General features: G+C 36.3%; 1 protein-coding gene across 1 annotated transcript; it reads left to right on the plus strand.

The window, feature by feature from the left end:
- The first annotated feature begins 867 nt into the window (after positions 1-867).
- LOC107773570 (tetraspanin-8-like) lies at positions 868-3923 on the plus strand. The gene is made up of 2 exons (XM_075220163.1): positions 868-1607; positions 3428-3923. Exons 1-2 carry the CDS (start codon positions 1107-1109, stop codon positions 3728-3730), a joined length of 804 nt encoding a protein of 267 aa, XP_075076264.1. The 5' UTR covers positions 868-1106; the 3' UTR covers positions 3731-3923.
- The last annotated feature ends 14250 nt before the right edge of the window (positions 3924-18173 follow it).

The following is an 18173-nucleotide window of genomic DNA, read 5'->3' on the forward strand; positions in this document are numbered from 1 at the left end:
TGAAGGTAAATGTGTGTATGAACTTTGAAGATTTGACTTCAATTTTGATGAACTTTGTTGTTCTTCATTGATGAACTTCAACTAGAGTAAAATGGGGAACCAACTTTGTTGAAGGGTTTCTTCAATTTTCTGTGAATTTAGAGGGAGAATTTGGTTTCAGAAGATGGAAAATGGTAAAAAGAACGTGGGTATGGGTAAAACGTGGGTGAGACTGAGGGGTTAGGAGAGAGAAACATGTAGATTCTTTTAATTAAGGAGTAAAAAATGTACAATTAATTATATCCTTAATTAATTATGGTATAGAATTGGTAATTTGGCATATTAAGTGTAATTAAGTCAAACCTTAAACATTGAGGGTTATAAGGTTTCCTATGTGGCATAGGAATGTAAAAATTACTATTTTTTGAAATTATACATGCAACAATTTATATAAATTTATTGTTATCAATTAATTTTGTGTAAGAATATATATCAATTGAAACCTTTTATGTTGATGTTTATAACGTTTGGTTTAAAGGATTTTGGAACATATATTTTTTTTTCCAAATACCGTTTTTCAAACAAATTACACCATCTTGTTTTTATGGGAATTTTGCAAACCTCAAAACTTTTTTCATCAAAACATTAATGATTTTTCTTGTAAAATCACTTATTTTCCTCTTTTTTCTTTTTCACATTGGTTGGTGGAAAATCAAATCAAATAAAAAAAATAAAGGAAGAAAAATTAGCAGCCTAGTAGGACTTGTTCTATTTTCGATTTATCCTTTTTGTCTTCTCCCAAATGATTACGCTAAAAACTCCGAAAAGTCACCGGGACCCACATCACTTCCAACTCTTTTAGTACCTTTCAACCCCACTCGCACAGTCAAACACAGAACTATCACGCGTCACACTAATGACTAAAGACTTCTTCTTTGCTTGTATAAACACCATATCACACCATATTATATACCTCTTCAACCTTCTTACAACGTCACCAAAATCACGCCATTTTTCTACCTCTTCGGTTTCTTCATATCCTCCTCAATTTCTCATCTGGGGTTTGCTCAATTTGTTGAAATCTAATCACTTCTCTTCAAAAAATCAATTCTTGATTCTGAAAAAAAATGGTGCGTGTGAGCAACAATTTAGTAGGAATTCTAAACATAATCACATTTCTGATTTCAATCCCGATTATAGCAGGAGGGATATGGCTATCAAGACAAGCAAATACAGAATGCGAAAGGTTTCTTGAAAAACCTGTGATCGCACTTGGAATATTTGTCATGTTAGTTTCACTAGCTGGATTAATTGGTTCCTGTTGTAGAGTTTCATGGCTTCTTTGGGTTTACCTTTTTGTTATGTTCTTGTTGATTTTGTTAATCTTTTGCTTCACTATTTTTGCCTTTGTTGTGACTAATAAAGGGGCTGGTGAAGCACTTTCTGGTAAAGGGTATAAAGAGTATAGGCTTGGTGATTATTCTAATTGGTTACAGAAAAGAGTTAATAATCATTGGGGTAGGATTCAGAGTTGTTTGCAGGATAGTAAGATCTGCAAAACTTTGATTGATGATGGGTCTAGCACAAAAGTTGAAGATTTTTACAAGAAACATCTCTCTGCTCTTCAGGTATATATTTAGTAACCTTTTTTATTTGATTACAACCGAGGTAGACTTGGCCGTAGCCCGTAAAGTTGCTTCCATATGACCAAGAGGTTACTAGGTTGAGTCGTGGAAACAGCCTAAGGCTGCGTACAACAGACCCTTATGGTCTGCCCCTTTTCCGGACTCGCGCATAGCGGGAGCTTAGTACACTAGGCCGCTTTTTAAAAATAAATTTTGATTGGATCATTTTCTTGGTGTAATTTTTGGTACATTAATAAATTGAGAGCTTTTGATACATGTATATATGTATGTTTATAATCTGGTTATTATCACTTTGACCATGTACAGTGGCTTTGTTCATACTTTGGACATGACCTTTTAGTAGTTATATACTCCTTCTAAGTATGAGTTTTTCTGGTTTTACTTTTATATAAAGTTGAAAGCCTTTAGATTTTGACTTTATTGTATAAAACAAGTTGGGGCTTTTCCTGTAAAGGTATGCACCTTTTTCAGTTTCTATTAAGTGGTTGATATTCTTGAGTAAAGATGTTGAGAAGCCTTTTTATTCCTTTAAGCAAAGCATCATCTTTTGTGGAATTCTTTTGTGCATCAGTGTAGATGAACCATGAATACTGCATATATTTCGACTCGAAATTTGAGATTTTTTTTTTCTTTTTAAGTATTTATTTTGCATACCTTCACTTTTTAGCATATATGCAGTAATGAAAGTTTGATGACTTGAAATAGATCTTTTTTCTGTTCTTTGTTTTTTGCTCGGCTGGACTTGAGTGGATCTTCTTTTGGTTTCATATATCAATTCTGCTTAAAGTTTTTGGAGCAGTTGAAAGGTTACATAGCTTGGTTTTCCTATTAAAACTGATTCCATCATTTTTCTATGAGTAATTTTTGGCACATTAATAAATTGAGAGTTTTTTCTATGCATGTGTATACATGTGTTTGTAATCTGGTTAAGTATCAGTTTTGCTCTAGATCGGCGTTGATTTGGAGGTTGGCCATGTAAAGTGGCTTTGTTCTTGTTCCTTCATTCTTCCAATTCTTCATTGATTAATTGACAATGAATATGAATTTTAGGATATACTCCTTAGTAATGATACTCTGTAGTTATTATGGTTTATTTCATGTATAGTAGAAGGCCTTTAGATTTTGATTTTTCTATAAATACAAGTTGAGGCTTTATCTGTAAAGGTATGCACCATTTTCAGTCCTCATTAAGTGGTTGTGGTTCTTGAGTAGAGATGTCGAGAAGCCTTTTTGTTTTTCTAAGCAAAGCATCCTCTTTTATGAAATTTTACCTGTGAATACTGCGTACTCTACGCCTAAAACTTTCGACTCTGAAGTTTACATGAAAGTTTGATGACTTGACTGGAATTTTTTTGTTTTGGTGAGTAGACATGCAATTTCTGTATATCAGGCAACTGTTCTGTTGCTAAGGTTGTGTATCTATAGAAATAAAAAAATAAAGAAAAGATGTTTGTGTTCAAATAAATTATTATGTCCCAAGGATATCTTTAGAGTCATAACTCTTACAGTCCGTTGGCTTACTGATAAAAAGTAACAATAAGCATAAAGTGCTGAAAAATTTGCTTCTATCTCTATTTTTGTTCTATGGTTTTCCCCTTTTTGTAGCCATCAAACAGATGTGCATTTCCTACTATTTGATATGTGATTGAATCTAATGTCACCAGAAGTTCGTGTTATTGCTCCATCGTCCCTTCTCCTCATGACCCCCTCACCCGTCTTGTTAAATTGGGGATGCCCCATTTTGTTTATTTTTCACCAATCTTATTGTTATATATGGTTCCTGACATGTTTAACTCTTGCAGTCTGGTTGCTGCAAGCCATCAAACGACTGCAAATTTGCCTATGTGAGCCCGACCAACTGGACCAGGACTGCAAGTTCATCCTCAACCAATCCAGACTGTGGCCTGTGGAACAACGATCCAAATGTCTTGTGTTACGGCTGCCAATCCTGCAAAGCCGGGCTGTTAGACAATATCAAGAGTGACTGGAAGAGGGTAGCTGTACTCAACATCATATTCCTCGTCTTCCTCATCGTCGTCTACTCTGTTGGATGTTGTGCCTTCAGAAACACTAGGCGTGACGATTCTTATAAGCGTTACCCTTGATAGTGTTACTTCAATCTTATAGTGCTTTCATGATACCCTTTTGGTCAGTTGTCCTGATTTTTGTCGCGTATTATATGGAGTAGAACATTTAGTATGTTCATGTACAGAGTATTTGTTCGACTTTTGTTGGACTAGTTGATTACTTTGGATATATGTGAATTCATACTAATACACGAGTTTGTTGTTTAGAATATGACAATTGGTTGGAGAAAATGAGTGTTTTGTTCCTTGATTAAATCATGAATTCGTGGAATCTTACAAACAGTTATTTTATTTGGTATGGTGGAGAATTTGGTGTTTCTTGATTTGAACTTGTGAATGGTTGGTTGAGACTTGACAGTCAAGAAGAAAATCTGATCATCTTTAGCTTGTGACAATGGATATCTTCTAAATGAGGCAAAGAAGTTAATGTCTTATGGCCGTTTGTTGTGTTGGAGATGGATAGAGACATGCCAATTGACAGTAGTACCTACCATTTACAATTTGCTATTGTTTTCGTTTATTTTTCTGTTCTACATATCTAATCTGAAGCAAAGTTCCTCTTAGAATATTTTTCATGAATTGCTTTGTTCACTCTTCATTGTGGGCATTTTGTGGGGCTAGAACTGGAACAATCTAAAGGGAAAACAGTTGTAATGACTGTGCATAAAGGGTTGAATAAAGCACAAAGACCGGGGCTCTTTTAGAAACACAACATAATTGGATAAAGAGAGTAATTGTTGGTGCCACTCCCTAATTCACAAAGATGTTTATCTTGGTTATTTATCATCAAAAGAAAAAAAAAAGAACCTTAGTAGACTATATACATTTCGGCTAATCAATGACTCAGATGGTTACTCACACTGTTGAAGCAACAAATAATTAAGTTGATCAAGATGATTGAATTTCCAAGATTTCATATCATGTTCAATGAACGACGCAAAGACAGATGTTCAGGGTAGTTTGCTAGCTGGAATATAGAATTCACGATTAATGAGTTGAGAGCAAGTGAAGCAAGTAGCATGCCGCAACAATATATATCGCTTGTCGGAGCAGCAACTTACCTAAAATCTATATATTTACCGTTTTCAGGACAACTTTCTATGGTGATCACTTTAGTCGCTATTACTGATATATATCGCTTTTTAAATAGCGACCTACCGAAAATTTATATTTTCATCACAGAAAAAAACATTTTCATTGACGACCACTCTAGTCGCCTCTAAAACTGGTTCTATATGTCGCTTTTTCTGACCTACCTAAAATTTATATATTTATCATTCTTAGTGATGGCCTCTAGAGTCGCTGCTAAATATGGTGCTATCTTTGCCTAGTGACCTACCTAAAATTAATATATTTATAACTAGAAAGACTATCTTAGTCGCCACTAAAAGTGATGTCATATGTTGCTTTACGAAGTAGCGACCTACCTAAAGCTTATCTACTCAATGTTTCCAGGACTCTATTTATCGCGTATAGACTTTATGAGTGTGGTGATCTAACCATAAAGGTGAAGTCGGGACCTAAAAGATCGAACGAAACAATACATAGCAAATAAATCCCTTATGAATTCCAAGGCATTCCTTTAATTATTAAGAATTAGGGAATTTATCATTCAACGGGAAATAGATTGCTCAAGATTTTCTAATTTGAATAAAGAATTAATAGAAGATGGAATCACTGAAATCTTATTTCGCTAGTAAAAGTGGTTGTATGTAGCTTTATAAATTAGCGACCTACCTATTGCTTATTTGCTAAAAAAAATTTAACTGATGACTTTCCGAGGCAACCGAAAATATCGAAAAAAGTAGTTGATTTTGGCACCACCAACGCCGGAGTGAACCTCCTTGAACATACACCTCGACTCCTCATCTACAACAACAACAACAACAACCAAGTATAATCCCACTTAGTGGGGTCTGGAGAGGGTAGTGTGTACGCAGACCTTACCCCTACCCTAGGGTAGAGAGACTGTTTCCAAATAGACCCCCGGCATCCTTCCCTCCAAGAACTTCTCACCTTGCTCTTGGGGAGACTCGAACTCACAACCTCGACTCCTCATCTGTGGACCAGAAATATGTTGTTCTCATGATCCCTGCAATCCCACTGGTACCGCTGCTAGAAGAGCTGCCCAATCCCCACCACCTCACAATGCATTTGGAGATGTCTCTAGCTCCAGGAGGGAGCTCCTCCCCCATGACCACTAGATCAATGAAGATTATGCTTTGGAATTATCGTGGGGCAAACGGCCCGGATTTTTGTCGCAACCTACGTTTTCTACTTAACTGGAACAATCCTTCCATCCTCTGCCTCACTGAGATGCGTATGGAAGATCATTCCTTTTTTCTCAATGAATTTAACTTTACGGATCTCATCCAAGTAGCAGCTAGAGATTACTTGGGTGGCATAGTGATATTGTGGCATACAGATGAGTTAACTGTTGATCCTTTTGCTATTACTGCGCAAGAAATCCATGCCTCCGTCCAGGTAAGCAACTCTTACAAAATTTGGTATCTCTCTTTAATTTATTCAAGCACCTCTTATCAATATAGACAATTTCTATGGCAAAATCTCGAATACTTTGCCACTAACCATAACTCTCCATGGTTACTTTGCGGTGACTTTAATGAAATTACTACTAGTGCTGATAAATTTGGGGGCAACCCCATAAACCTTAATAGGTCAACTGCTTTTAACACATGTCTGAATAACCTTAATATGATTGACCTAGGTTTTACTGGATCACATTTTACTTGGTCCAATAAATGTACGGCTAGAAGTAAATTAATTCTTGAATGATTAGATAAATTCTTCGCAAATGAATCATGGCTTGACATGTTTCCTGGGTGTAGTGTCCCTATTACTTAATCTTCACAAGGCTACTCCAAAACCTCCTTCCATCTTTAAACTCGAAACAATGTGTTTTAACCATCCTGAATTTACATTGTCGTTGATGCTAATTGTTTAACAAATTATGATTATTTTAATGCCTTATAACGCTTTACAGATCATGTAACTTACTGGAATACGCACACGTTTGGAAATATTTTTATAAGAAGAGAATTCTCCTAGCACGCCTTAATGGATTACAGATCATGGACAACTCTCGCAAAAATAGCTTTCATTATAATCTTGAAAATCAGCTATTCATTGATTTTAATTTACTACTAAAACACGAAGAAGATTTTTTTGAAGCTTAAATCGTGAATCCAATGGCTTAATGACGGAGATGCAAACACTAGATTCTTTCATATTTCTACTACTCAACGCCGTAGACGTAATCGAATTCCAGGAACAAACGACACTGTAGGTATAACTGGACCTTTGACCACTCTAAAATTACTTCGATTATCCTTCACTATTTTACTGATATCTACACCACACAACTACCCTATTGTTCTGCAACACCAACTCATCCGTCCCTTAACAGTCTATCGCCCGCCAATATCCACACCCTTTCTCGTCCACTTACCCATGCTAAAATCTGCAATGCAGTTCACTCTTTTCAACCATTCAAAGCGCCTGGTCCTGATGGTATACATTCCTTTTTTTATTAAAAATATTGGCATCAGACTCAACATGCCATTGTTAACACATGTATGTCTGCATTCACTAGGGGCACTATTCTTCATGACATTAACAAAACATTTGTAACGCTTATCCCTAAAATAAAAAATCCATCCACTATTTCCCATTATAGACCTATTGGACTTTCTACCAATCCTCATCAATCCCACTCAATCCAGTTTTGCTCCGGGGAGCCGAGCAATAGGTAATGCAATTTTCTCCCGAGTACTATATCTACGTTCCTCTATTACATCACATGTCAATTCACCTACATCTCAACTTGTGCCTATTATTCTCTGGCACATTTGGCTCAACCGTAACCATAATCTCTTCAACCACACTAATGCAGTCGTCCCTATTAATGCAATTTTTCTCTTAGCCGTTGAACTCAAATATCTCACCTCTGCCAACCCCCATCCACGCAAACTCACAACTATCCATATTTCTCGACAGCCACCTAAACCTGACATCTACAAACTTAATATTGACCCCAATGTTGCGGAAGCCAAATGTATATAGTGTGAATAAGTCACAACTACTATACCAAAAATTATGACAGCCACCAAATAATAAATAAGACAATAAAACAACAATAAAGGGAACACCAGAATTTACGAGGTTCGGCTAATTTTGCCTACTCCTCGGACACAACCAAATATTTTATTCCACTCCAAAAATACAAGTGAAATAATACTAAAGAGAGAAGATACAAATGCCTTAAACAGATGAGAAGGCAAATGAGAGGTGTTTCTCAATCCTAAACATTAGGCCTTCTTTTATAGGGGAAAAATCCCCTCCAAACTTAACTCCCAACCAATGTGGGACTTTGGCATTTTGCCAAACTTCAACAAATCTCCACCTTGGCAAAATTCCACATTTTCAATTCTCTCTCAATAACAAATTTTGGTTGTGTCTTCATCTTCAATCTTCAGTGTTCAACAATGTTGATCAAATCCAAACAATGTTGAAACTTGACCGCAGTCACCACCTTTGTCAGCATATCAGCAGGATTCTCTGTAGTATGAATTTTCTTCACCGTGACTCCACCTTCTTCTATGATTTCTCGTACGAAATGATACCGAACATCAATGTGCTTCGTCCTTGCATGATAAACTTGGTTCTTCGCTAATTGAATAGCACTTTGACTATCACAAAAAATTGTGATACCTTTTTGTTCAACACCAAGCTCCTTTAGCAATCCTTGAAGCCAAATTGCCTCTTTCACAGCATCTGTAATAGCCATGTACTCTGCCTCTGTTGTAGACAAAGCAACTGTTGACTGCAAAGTAGACTTCCAACTAACTGGTGCCTTTGCAAAAGTAAACACATAACCAGTAGTTGATCTTCGTTTGTCCATATCACCCGCAAAATCTGAGTCACAATATCCAACTACAGACTGATTGTCTTCCTGCTCAAAAACTAACCCGACATCTACAGTATTATGAATATACCGTAGAATCCACTTCACAGCTTGCCAATGCTCCTTCCCTGGATTGTGCATATATCTGCTAATAACTCCAACAGCTTGTGAAATGTCAGGCCTTGTGCAAACCATTGCATACATCAAGCTACCAACAACATTTGCGTATGGTACCTTTGACATATACTCTCGTTCAGCTTCATCCATTGGCGACATAGTAGTACTTAGCTTAAAATGGGAAGCAAGTGGAGTACTAACTGGCTTAGTCTTGTCATCTATGCCAAAACGTTAAAGTACTCTCTTCAAATATTCCTTTTGAGATAAACAGAGTTTCTTTGAACGTCTATCTCTAATTATCTCCATGCCAAGAATTTTCTTTGCCTCACCCAAATCCTTCATCTCGAACTCCTTCTTCAGTTGAATCTTCAACTTATCAATTTCTTCCAAATTCTTGGAAGCTATCAACATATCATCAACATATAGGAGAAGATATACAAAGGAACCATCTTTAAGCTTGTGCAAATACACACAATGATCGTATTTGCTTCTCTTGTACCCTTGCCGCAACATAAACTCGTCAAATCGCTTGTACCATTGTCTAGAAGATTGTTTCAATCCGTACAACGATTTTTCAAGTTTGCACACCATATTTTCTTTTCCAGCAACTTTGAATCCTTCTGGCTGAGTCATGTAGATTTCCTCCTCCAAGTTTCCATGTAAAAACGCAGTTTTTACATCCATCTGAACTAGTTCCAAATCCAATTGTGCTACCAAAGCCAACATAATTCTAATGGAGGAATGTTTTACAACTGGAGAAAACACTTCATTGTAATCAATTCCCTCCTTTTGAGCATATCCTTTGGCCACCAATCTTGCTTTGTAGCGAACATCTACTTGGTTAGGAAATCCTTCCTTCTTTGCAAATACCCATTTGCACCCAATTGCTTTCTTTCCCTTCGGGAGATTGGCCAATCTCCATGTATGATTCTGATGAAGGGACTGTATTTCATCATTCATGGCAATCCTCCACTTATCTTCTTCTGAACTTTGGACAGCGTCTTTATAAGTAGTAGGAACATCATCAGCTACAATTGAGGTTGCACAAGCAACCGTCTCTATGAGACGAACAGGTTTCATTATTGTTCTTTTTGGCCTGTTGGTTGCTATTGATTCAAGTTGTTGTTGAGATTCCTGAGTTGGAATCTCCTCTACTGGCTCTCCTTCCAGAGGGTAATCTTCATTTGTTTCCTCCTCTGCTTCTTGTGTAGGAAAAATAAATTTTCCCTCAAACTCCACCTGCTTAGAAGCACCTTCATTTTGTTTGGTATCTTCTGTTACCTTATTTACCATAGCAAATTCATCAAAGGTAACATCTCTACTGAATATTACTTTCTTTGTCATAGGGCACCATAAGCGATATCCTTTGACTCCAGAAGTAATTCCCATAAAAATAGCCTTCTTTGCCCTTGGATCCAATTTTGACTCCGTCACATGATAATATGCAGTTGAGCCAAACACGTGCAAAGAGTTATAATCTACAGCAGGTTTTCCGTACCATTTTTCAAATGGTGTTTTGCCATCAATAGCAGCAGATGGTAGACGATTAATGAGGTGACATGCATATGTAATTGCCTCAGCCCAAAATTCTTTGCCCAAGCCAGCATTGGACAACATACACCGTACCTTCTCCAGCAAGGTCCGGTTCATACGTTCTGCCACTCCATTCTGTTGTGGTGTATGTCTAACAGTGAAGTGTCGGATGATGCCATCATTTTCACAGACCTTATTGAAATGATCATTTTTGTATTCACCTCCATTGTCTGTGCGAATACACTTGATCCTCCTGCCTGTTTGATTCTCCACCATCGTCTTCCATTTGAGAAAAATTCCCAGCACTTCATCTTTGTTTTTCATTGTATACACCCACACTCTTCGAGAAAAATCATCAACAAAGGTTACAAAATAGTGCTTCCCACCCAATGAAGGTGTTTTGGAAGGACCCCAAACATCAGAGTGTACATAATCCAAAATGCCTTTAGTATTATGGATCGCTGTACCAAATTTAACCCTTGTCTGTTTCCCTTTGACACAATGCTCACAAAACTCCAAGTTGCAAGCCTTTACTCCTTTTAACAATCCTTGATCTGATAGAGTTTTCAAGGATTTTCCTCCAGCATGTCCCAAGCGCATGTGCCATAGCTTGGTTGCTTCTGCCTCTTTGTCGTCACTGGATGTCACTGTCGCTGTCCCAATAACTGTACTTCCACGATAGCGATACATATTATTATTCTTCCGATTAGCCTTCATTACCACTAGTGCACCGGAGCATACTCTCATCACTCCATTTTCTGCAATGATTTTGAACCCTTTTGATTCTAGGGCTCCCACAGAGATGAGATTCTTCTTCAAATCCGGTACATATCGAACATCTATCAATGTTCTGATCATTCCATCATGGTTCCTTAATCGTATTGAACCAATGCCATATGAGGTAAGAGGGCTGTTATCCGCTGTGTGGATGACTCCATATTCTCCTTCTTGAAATTCCATGAACCAGTCCCTGTTGGGACACATATGATAGCTACAAGCCGAGTCCATCAACCATATGTCTGATGATGTTGATGACTCTGTTGTAACTAATGAGAAGTCTGAATCATCACAATCAGCTACATTTGAATCCATAATGGCCTTTCCATTGTTATGTTTGGCCTTATTCTTCAACTTCGGACAGTCTTTCTTCCAGTGCCCTTTTTCTCGACAAAAGGCACATTCATCTTTGCTGGGTCTGGATCTTGACTTGGATCTTCCCTTCTTTGTCCTCGTTTGATTTTGAGGACGACCCCTCACAAATAGTGCTTCTCCTTCTCCGCCCTTCTGTTTTTCTCGCTTTCTTTGTTCATAGCTGTACAAAGCCGAACAAACTTCTCTGAGAGAAACTTCGTCATTTCCATGGAGTAGAGTAGTTTCAAGGTGCTCGTACTCATCAGGAAGTGACGCCAACAACATCAAGGCCAAGTCACCATCATCATAAGTTGTATCCATATTTTGCAAATCTGTAACCAACTTATTGAAACTGGTGATATGTTCATTCATCGTGGTACCAGGAACATAGGTAAAGTGAAACAGTCTCTTCTTCATGTACAATTTATTTTGACTGTTTTTCTTCAAAAATTTATCCTCCAGTGCTTTCCATAATTTACTTGCAGAAGTTTCCTTTGTGTATGGATATTTCTGCTCTCTAGCAAGGTAGGATCGAATGGTACCGCAAGCAACACGGTTGATAATTCTCCAATCTTCTTCTCCAATAACATCTGGTTTCTTTTCTTCAATGGCCAGATCTAGCCCTTGTTGAAAAAGGACATCTAGAACCTCGCCTTGCCACATCCCAAAATGTCCGGACCCGTCAAATATTTCGACCGCAAATTTCGCATTTGACACAATTCTTGTCATAAGCGAAGATGCCAATGATGACGTATTGTTGACACTTGATGTAGATTCTTCTTGTTTATTGTCTCCCATCTTTGACACAAATATTATTTAATAGCTGACGACACAAATCAAGATTATTTCCTTTCTGGTGTGGAAGATCAGACTAAGCTGCAACCACAGAGCATACTCAGACAGAACCTTGACTCAGTTACCAAGATAAATCTTTTCTGATGTGGAAGATCAGACTATGCTGCAACCACAGAGCATACTTAGACAGTACCTTGGCTCTGATACCAATTGTTGCGGAAGCCAAATGTATATAGTGTGAATAAGTCACAACTACTATACCAAAAATTATGACAGCCACCAAATAATAAATAAGACAATAAAACAACAATAAAGGGAACACCAGAATTTACGAGGTTCGGCTAATTTTGCCTACTCCTCGGACACAACCAAATATTTTTATTCACTCCAAAAATACAAGTGAAATAATACTAAAGAGAGAAGATACAAATGCCTTAAACAGATGAGAAGGCAAATGAGAGGTGTTTCTCAATCCTAAACATTAGGCCTTCTTTTATAGGGGAAAAATCTCCTCCAAACTTAACTCCCAACCAATGTGGGACTTTGGCATTTTGCCAAACTTCAACACCCAACACACATCGTGGTAAGATAGGAGGCGTCTTTCGAAATTTTATTGGTGATTGGTTAAGAGGCTATTGTGAACCCCTATACTTTCCCAATGTTTTGCAAGCGGAATTGCTTGCTCTTTATTATGGCCTACGTTTTGTAATCAATCGATCATTCACCCCACTCATAGTGGAGACCGACTCTCAGGTACTTATCGCTCTCTTACCATCAGGTAATCGTAAATACTCACACATTTTTAATGATTGTAGGTTGATGCTATATGAGCTGCATATGTCGGTCATCCAACACACATTCACGGAAGGGAATGGAGTAGCGAATTCTCTAGCATGTTTTGGAAGTGATATGCAAATTACCCAACCTCGGGATGTTATGTTTTTTGAGAACCCTCCCACCTTTTATGTTATCACACTTACTTTTGGACTCCATGGGGACTGCAACTGCACGTTCAGTTTCCTCCTTGTAATGTTCTACTTTATGTTTTCAATAAAATGACAAATGCATGGTTTAGCAAACAAAAAAAATAACTTTCTGTGGCGACAGACGTAGTTGCCACTAAACGTTATTATATATGTCGCTCTTTGGATAGGCGACCTAACTAAAGCTCAGTCTTAACATTTTAGGCGACAATATTCTGTGGAAACTCTCACCGTTGCCACTAAATTGCTGTCCTATGTCGCTTCTTGCATCGGCGACCTAGCTAAAGCTTATTTGATTAATGTTTTAAGTGACGGCTTTCTGCGGCGACTATCAAAAAGTTATGTCCTATTCGCATTTTGCATTGGAGACCCAGCTAAAGCTTATTTGATCAAGTTTTAAGTGACGATCTGTGACAACCATGTGATTGCCACTGAAAGGCGTCACCGGAGATATTATTTCGTGCGGTGTTATAAATATCCTTCATCGAAAAGATTGTTGTGCAAAAATAGGATATAAAATTCTTTTACGCATATGAAAAATTTAAGTCTCTCAGAATGTTAGCGAAATATATGTTTGAATCCCAAGTATGATAATGTTGGATTTTTTGGAATTCCCTTAAGATAAAACTAGTTAAAACAATCGAATTAAGCATACTTACATTCTAAGTGTTGTAAATGCCTAATATGCAAATATAAACTAACCAAACCATTTTTTCGCCATCCTATTTTAATTGATATTTCGCCAAATAAATATATTGAGCAGTATGACACTAATATTCATCTAATTTATGAGCTTTATGTAGCACTTATTAGTATTTTTTTTATATGTATGACACTAATATAAATGATTAATGGAAACATTAAAATAATTTTTTCACTTACAATTTTTCAACGAAACGGGAATGGGCCATGAAACAACACTTCCCGTGGTAAAAATAGCACGGTATAGCCAATTTTCAGATTGGTCATTCAAAAATAGCCAACGTTTATTAAGTCAATGAAAAATAACCACTATTTTGCTGCAACAGAGACCGGCCAGCATAATATGCTGGAGTTCTAGTGTACTTATGCTGGAACTCCATCATAATATGTTGGAGTTCAAGTATACTTATGTTGGAACTCCAGCATAATATACTGGCGTATTTTTCGGGTTTTGAACAGTGTTTTCGCTCAGATTTATCTTTACATAAAAAGTGGCTAAATTTCGATTACTTTTGAAACTGGGCTATTTTTGAACGACCAGTTATAAATCTGACTATTTTTGAATTTCACCCCTTCCCGTGTGGTAAACTTTCACTGTGCAATTGAACTAAAACTCGTTAGCTATAGAAGTCAAGTCATTATCGAATGGAGTATCTAACAATCATTATCTTCACATTTGTGAATTGGATACTCACTGATTGTAGCAATCAAGTCGTTACTTAATAGGAGTATCTAATGTACGCAATTTTAAAATTAGTGAATCAATTAGCTTGTCGGCTACATAAGTTAAGACGTTATCATTTTCACATTTCATCTAATATCTTATAAATTCACCTTTTCACATAGTTAAATGCGTTTAGGCAAATAATAGTATCAAGCTATAACTTCTAAATTCACGAAAAATCTAGGTTGTAGCGAAGCTAGGTTCTCGTATAGAGAGATTCAAAACATATTATAATATCATCGTTAGGATTTAAACTTATGATCTAAAGAAATATTTTAATCCTTTTGCCAGTCTTATGACATGGACAGTAATGTAATGAGATTAAGGCAAGTTAGGTAACCGTTAACCGGAAATTACACTGTCCAAATAGGACATAAGTAAACATTTTGATTGTATATAAACTGTTGATCCCATTGTCTAATTAATTAGAGGTCTACTTTAACGACTAATGGTTATCATACACGTACGTGCCGTGTTTGTTTTCCCAATTGGTGTTCACAATTCAAATCAAACAGATAGTTCTAAACCACTTTCACCAAACAAATTCAACAAAACTTATATGATAGAGGCATTATTAGTCTCTATCAAGATTCGACTTTGGAGCAGATGAGTAATGTTTGAGCCTTTAATTTGAGGTTATAGCAGTTGTTATTAATTAGTAGTATTGTTGACAGTCAGGTGTCGTATTCATTCAAAGTTAATTTTTGGGCACTGGCTCAGCATGCACTAGTTTAAGTTTTAAAGATGAGTTAGTATTCCTAGAATACCTAACAAATATCAATCATTGAAGCGTATGAATTTGAAATTTTAGTCTTTTTAAGTTATTGAGTTATAAAATAATAATTTGTATATATTTAATGAATTTCTCAAGACAAATATAAGGTTTGGGCAAAAATATTAAGTTCCCCTTAAAAGCGTATCTAGTACGGTGGAAGCTATGAGTTCAAGTGAACCCATAGTTTTTGTTCATTCCATGTATTTTTGTTCAAAAAATTATTTTTTTTTTAACAAAAAATTATTAAATATGTGCAAATAATAAATTTTAAACCCATCAAATTAGATGAGGTGTGATAAAATTACGAATTTAGACAAGGATGAGTTGTTTTGGTGGTAAACACCTTCCACTTCCAACCAAGAGGTTGTAAGTTCGAGTCATTCCAAGAGCAAGGTGGGGAGTTCTTGGAGGGAGGGATGTCGAGGGTCTATTGGAAACAGTCTCTCTACTCCAGGGTAGGCGTAAGGTCTGCGTATACACTACCCTTCCCAGACCCCACTAATAAAATTATACTGAATTATTATTGTGATAAAATTACGAATTTAAACTCATAAAATTTAAATCTTTCATCCACCCCTGAACCACCATAACCTAAGGTTAAATGAAGAAGAGTACACGGATACATAGAGGACATAATAATGAAGAAGCAAAAAAATAGAGTTTGGGGGATACAAATTGGTGGTTTAAACGTGTAAATGAAAATAAATTGAAGGGAAGAGGAAAGAAGTGAGGTAGATGGAAGTTGGAACTTGGACATTCTTTGATTTGATTGCTTGGCATATGGGATCCAAATGAGTCCATTTGTCAACTAATGAGATGAATTGCATATTGAGATTTATTCAAATTAGTCAACTACGATTTGACTCCTCCTGTTCTAATTTATGTGAGCTCAAAAGTGTAAGAAAATATTTAGGAGATTTGTATCTATATTCATTTTTTTGTCACGTTTTAACTTGTGTCCGCTTTGTAAAAAAAAATTATGTCTACCTACTTTTTCGCGTAACTTCAGCATACGGGGCTGAAGTAGCAAAGACAATCACGCAAAACTTTAGCATTCTAGTAGACGAGCCTAGAATAGCAAATGCAATACGCTGAAGTTTTTTTGTCATGAATAAGATGTTGAAGTTATTTAATTCATTTGTAAAAACTTCAACACTAAAATAGCTGAAGTGTTTTTGTCCTGAATTCATTAGTTTTGTCATAAAGCTTTTTCAAAAACTTCAACAGAAGATGCTGAATTTATTTAGTTCATTTGTAAAAACTTCAGTACTAAATAAGCTGAATTTTTTTGTCCTGGATTCATTAGTTTTGTCATAAAATATTTTCAAAAATTTCAGCAGAAGATGCTGAAATTATTTAGTTCATTTGTAAAAACTTCAGTACTATATAAGCTGAAGTTTTTGAAAAAACTTTCTAACATATTAGATAAATAATCACATTATTCTTTCATATTATATTACTACTATAAAATAATCAGATTGCCAACAATATCTAAATCAAAAATTTTGGAAACAATAAACGTGAAAAGAACATAATTACGTGAAAATATTCACAAATTATTGTCTACTAACTTACGTAATTATTTATAATTTATTTTTGAATAATCTGATAAATATACTTATGGCAATCATCCCCTGAATTGAAGTTTCATAGCAGCACTAACAGCAGCAGAAGAAAGGAGAAGAAGAAGAGGAAAACGAAGGAGGAGAAGGAGGAGAAAAGGGGCTGAAATTGTTTAAAAAATAGGTACAAATTAAAACTTTTTTAAAAAATAGGTATAGATTAAATGGGGGCGATCAAATAAGGCGCCCGTGCAATTTTTACAGAATATTTGGACCAATTTGAGTAAGAAATAGGCTACTTTCTTCAAGAGTTTATTCTTCGACCAATTATGATGCGACAACACTTTAACTAGTAGCACTTAGTTGCATGGCCTATCTAAATCTAAGGCAGCAACTTATACCAGAAATATGAGGAGTGTGTAGGCACAAGTATTATTTTTTTAATGGAAAAGGTCAAAATGGTTCCTGAAGTATTGAAATTAGTACAAAAATACCCTTTGTCCATTTATTTGAATAAAAATGGTCCTACTGTTATTTTTTAGGCTCAACATTACCCTTATTACTAACAAAAAATTCCGAAGAAAAAGAAATTTAATTAATATCCAGTCTCACCGTCTCATTGGCCTAACGTAAACCCTAAGCCACATTATAATTCAATCTACCCGTGACCCGCCCAGATATTGACCTGCCCCAATTTTAAAATAGGACTTTCTCTCTCTCTCTCTCTCACGCGCACACACACACAACCATCTGCCTCTTTGCCATTTTTGTTTTTATGAGTGTTTTTGTACGAATTGTATGTCTATGATTGTGTGACGACCCGGCCAGTTGTCTCATGAGTTACCACTCCATTTTCCCTATCTCTGCTTCTTATTGCTTTGCCTATCGGTTCTATAAGTGATCGGGTTGGTTGGCTCGGGTTCGGAAAGGTTTTTGAGAAGGTTTGAGACACTTAGTCTCTTTTGAGGAAGCTTAAGTTGGAAAAGTCAACCGAATATTGACTTATGTGTTAGAGGGCCCGAATTTTAGTTTCGATGGTTCGGATAGCTTCGAGAGGTAATTTGGGACTTAGGAGCGTGATCAGAATGTGTTTTGGACGTCCAGAGTAGATTTAGGCTTGAATTGACGAAATTAAAATTTTGGCGTTTTCCGGTTGATAGGTGAGATTTTGATATAGGGATCGGAATGGAATTCAGATAGTAGCAGTAGTTCCGT

The sequence above is a fragment of the Nicotiana tabacum genome, chromosome 8, assembly GCF_000715075.1.
Source record: "Nicotiana tabacum cultivar K326 chromosome 8, ASM71507v2, whole genome shotgun sequence".
Lineage (NCBI taxonomy): Eukaryota > Viridiplantae > Streptophyta > Magnoliopsida > Solanales > Solanaceae > Nicotiana > Nicotiana tabacum.

Bases quoted from the DNA above. Each gene is read 5' to 3' on its own strand.
- LOC107773570 (XM_075220163.1), top strand. From the start codon at position 1,107: ATGGTGCGTGTGAGCAACAATTTAGTAGGAATTCTAAACATAATCACA. The intron at 1,608-3,427 runs GTATATATTTAG...TAACTCTTGCAG, and splicing joins AACATCTCTCTGCTCTTCAG to TCTGGTTGCTGCAAGCCATC.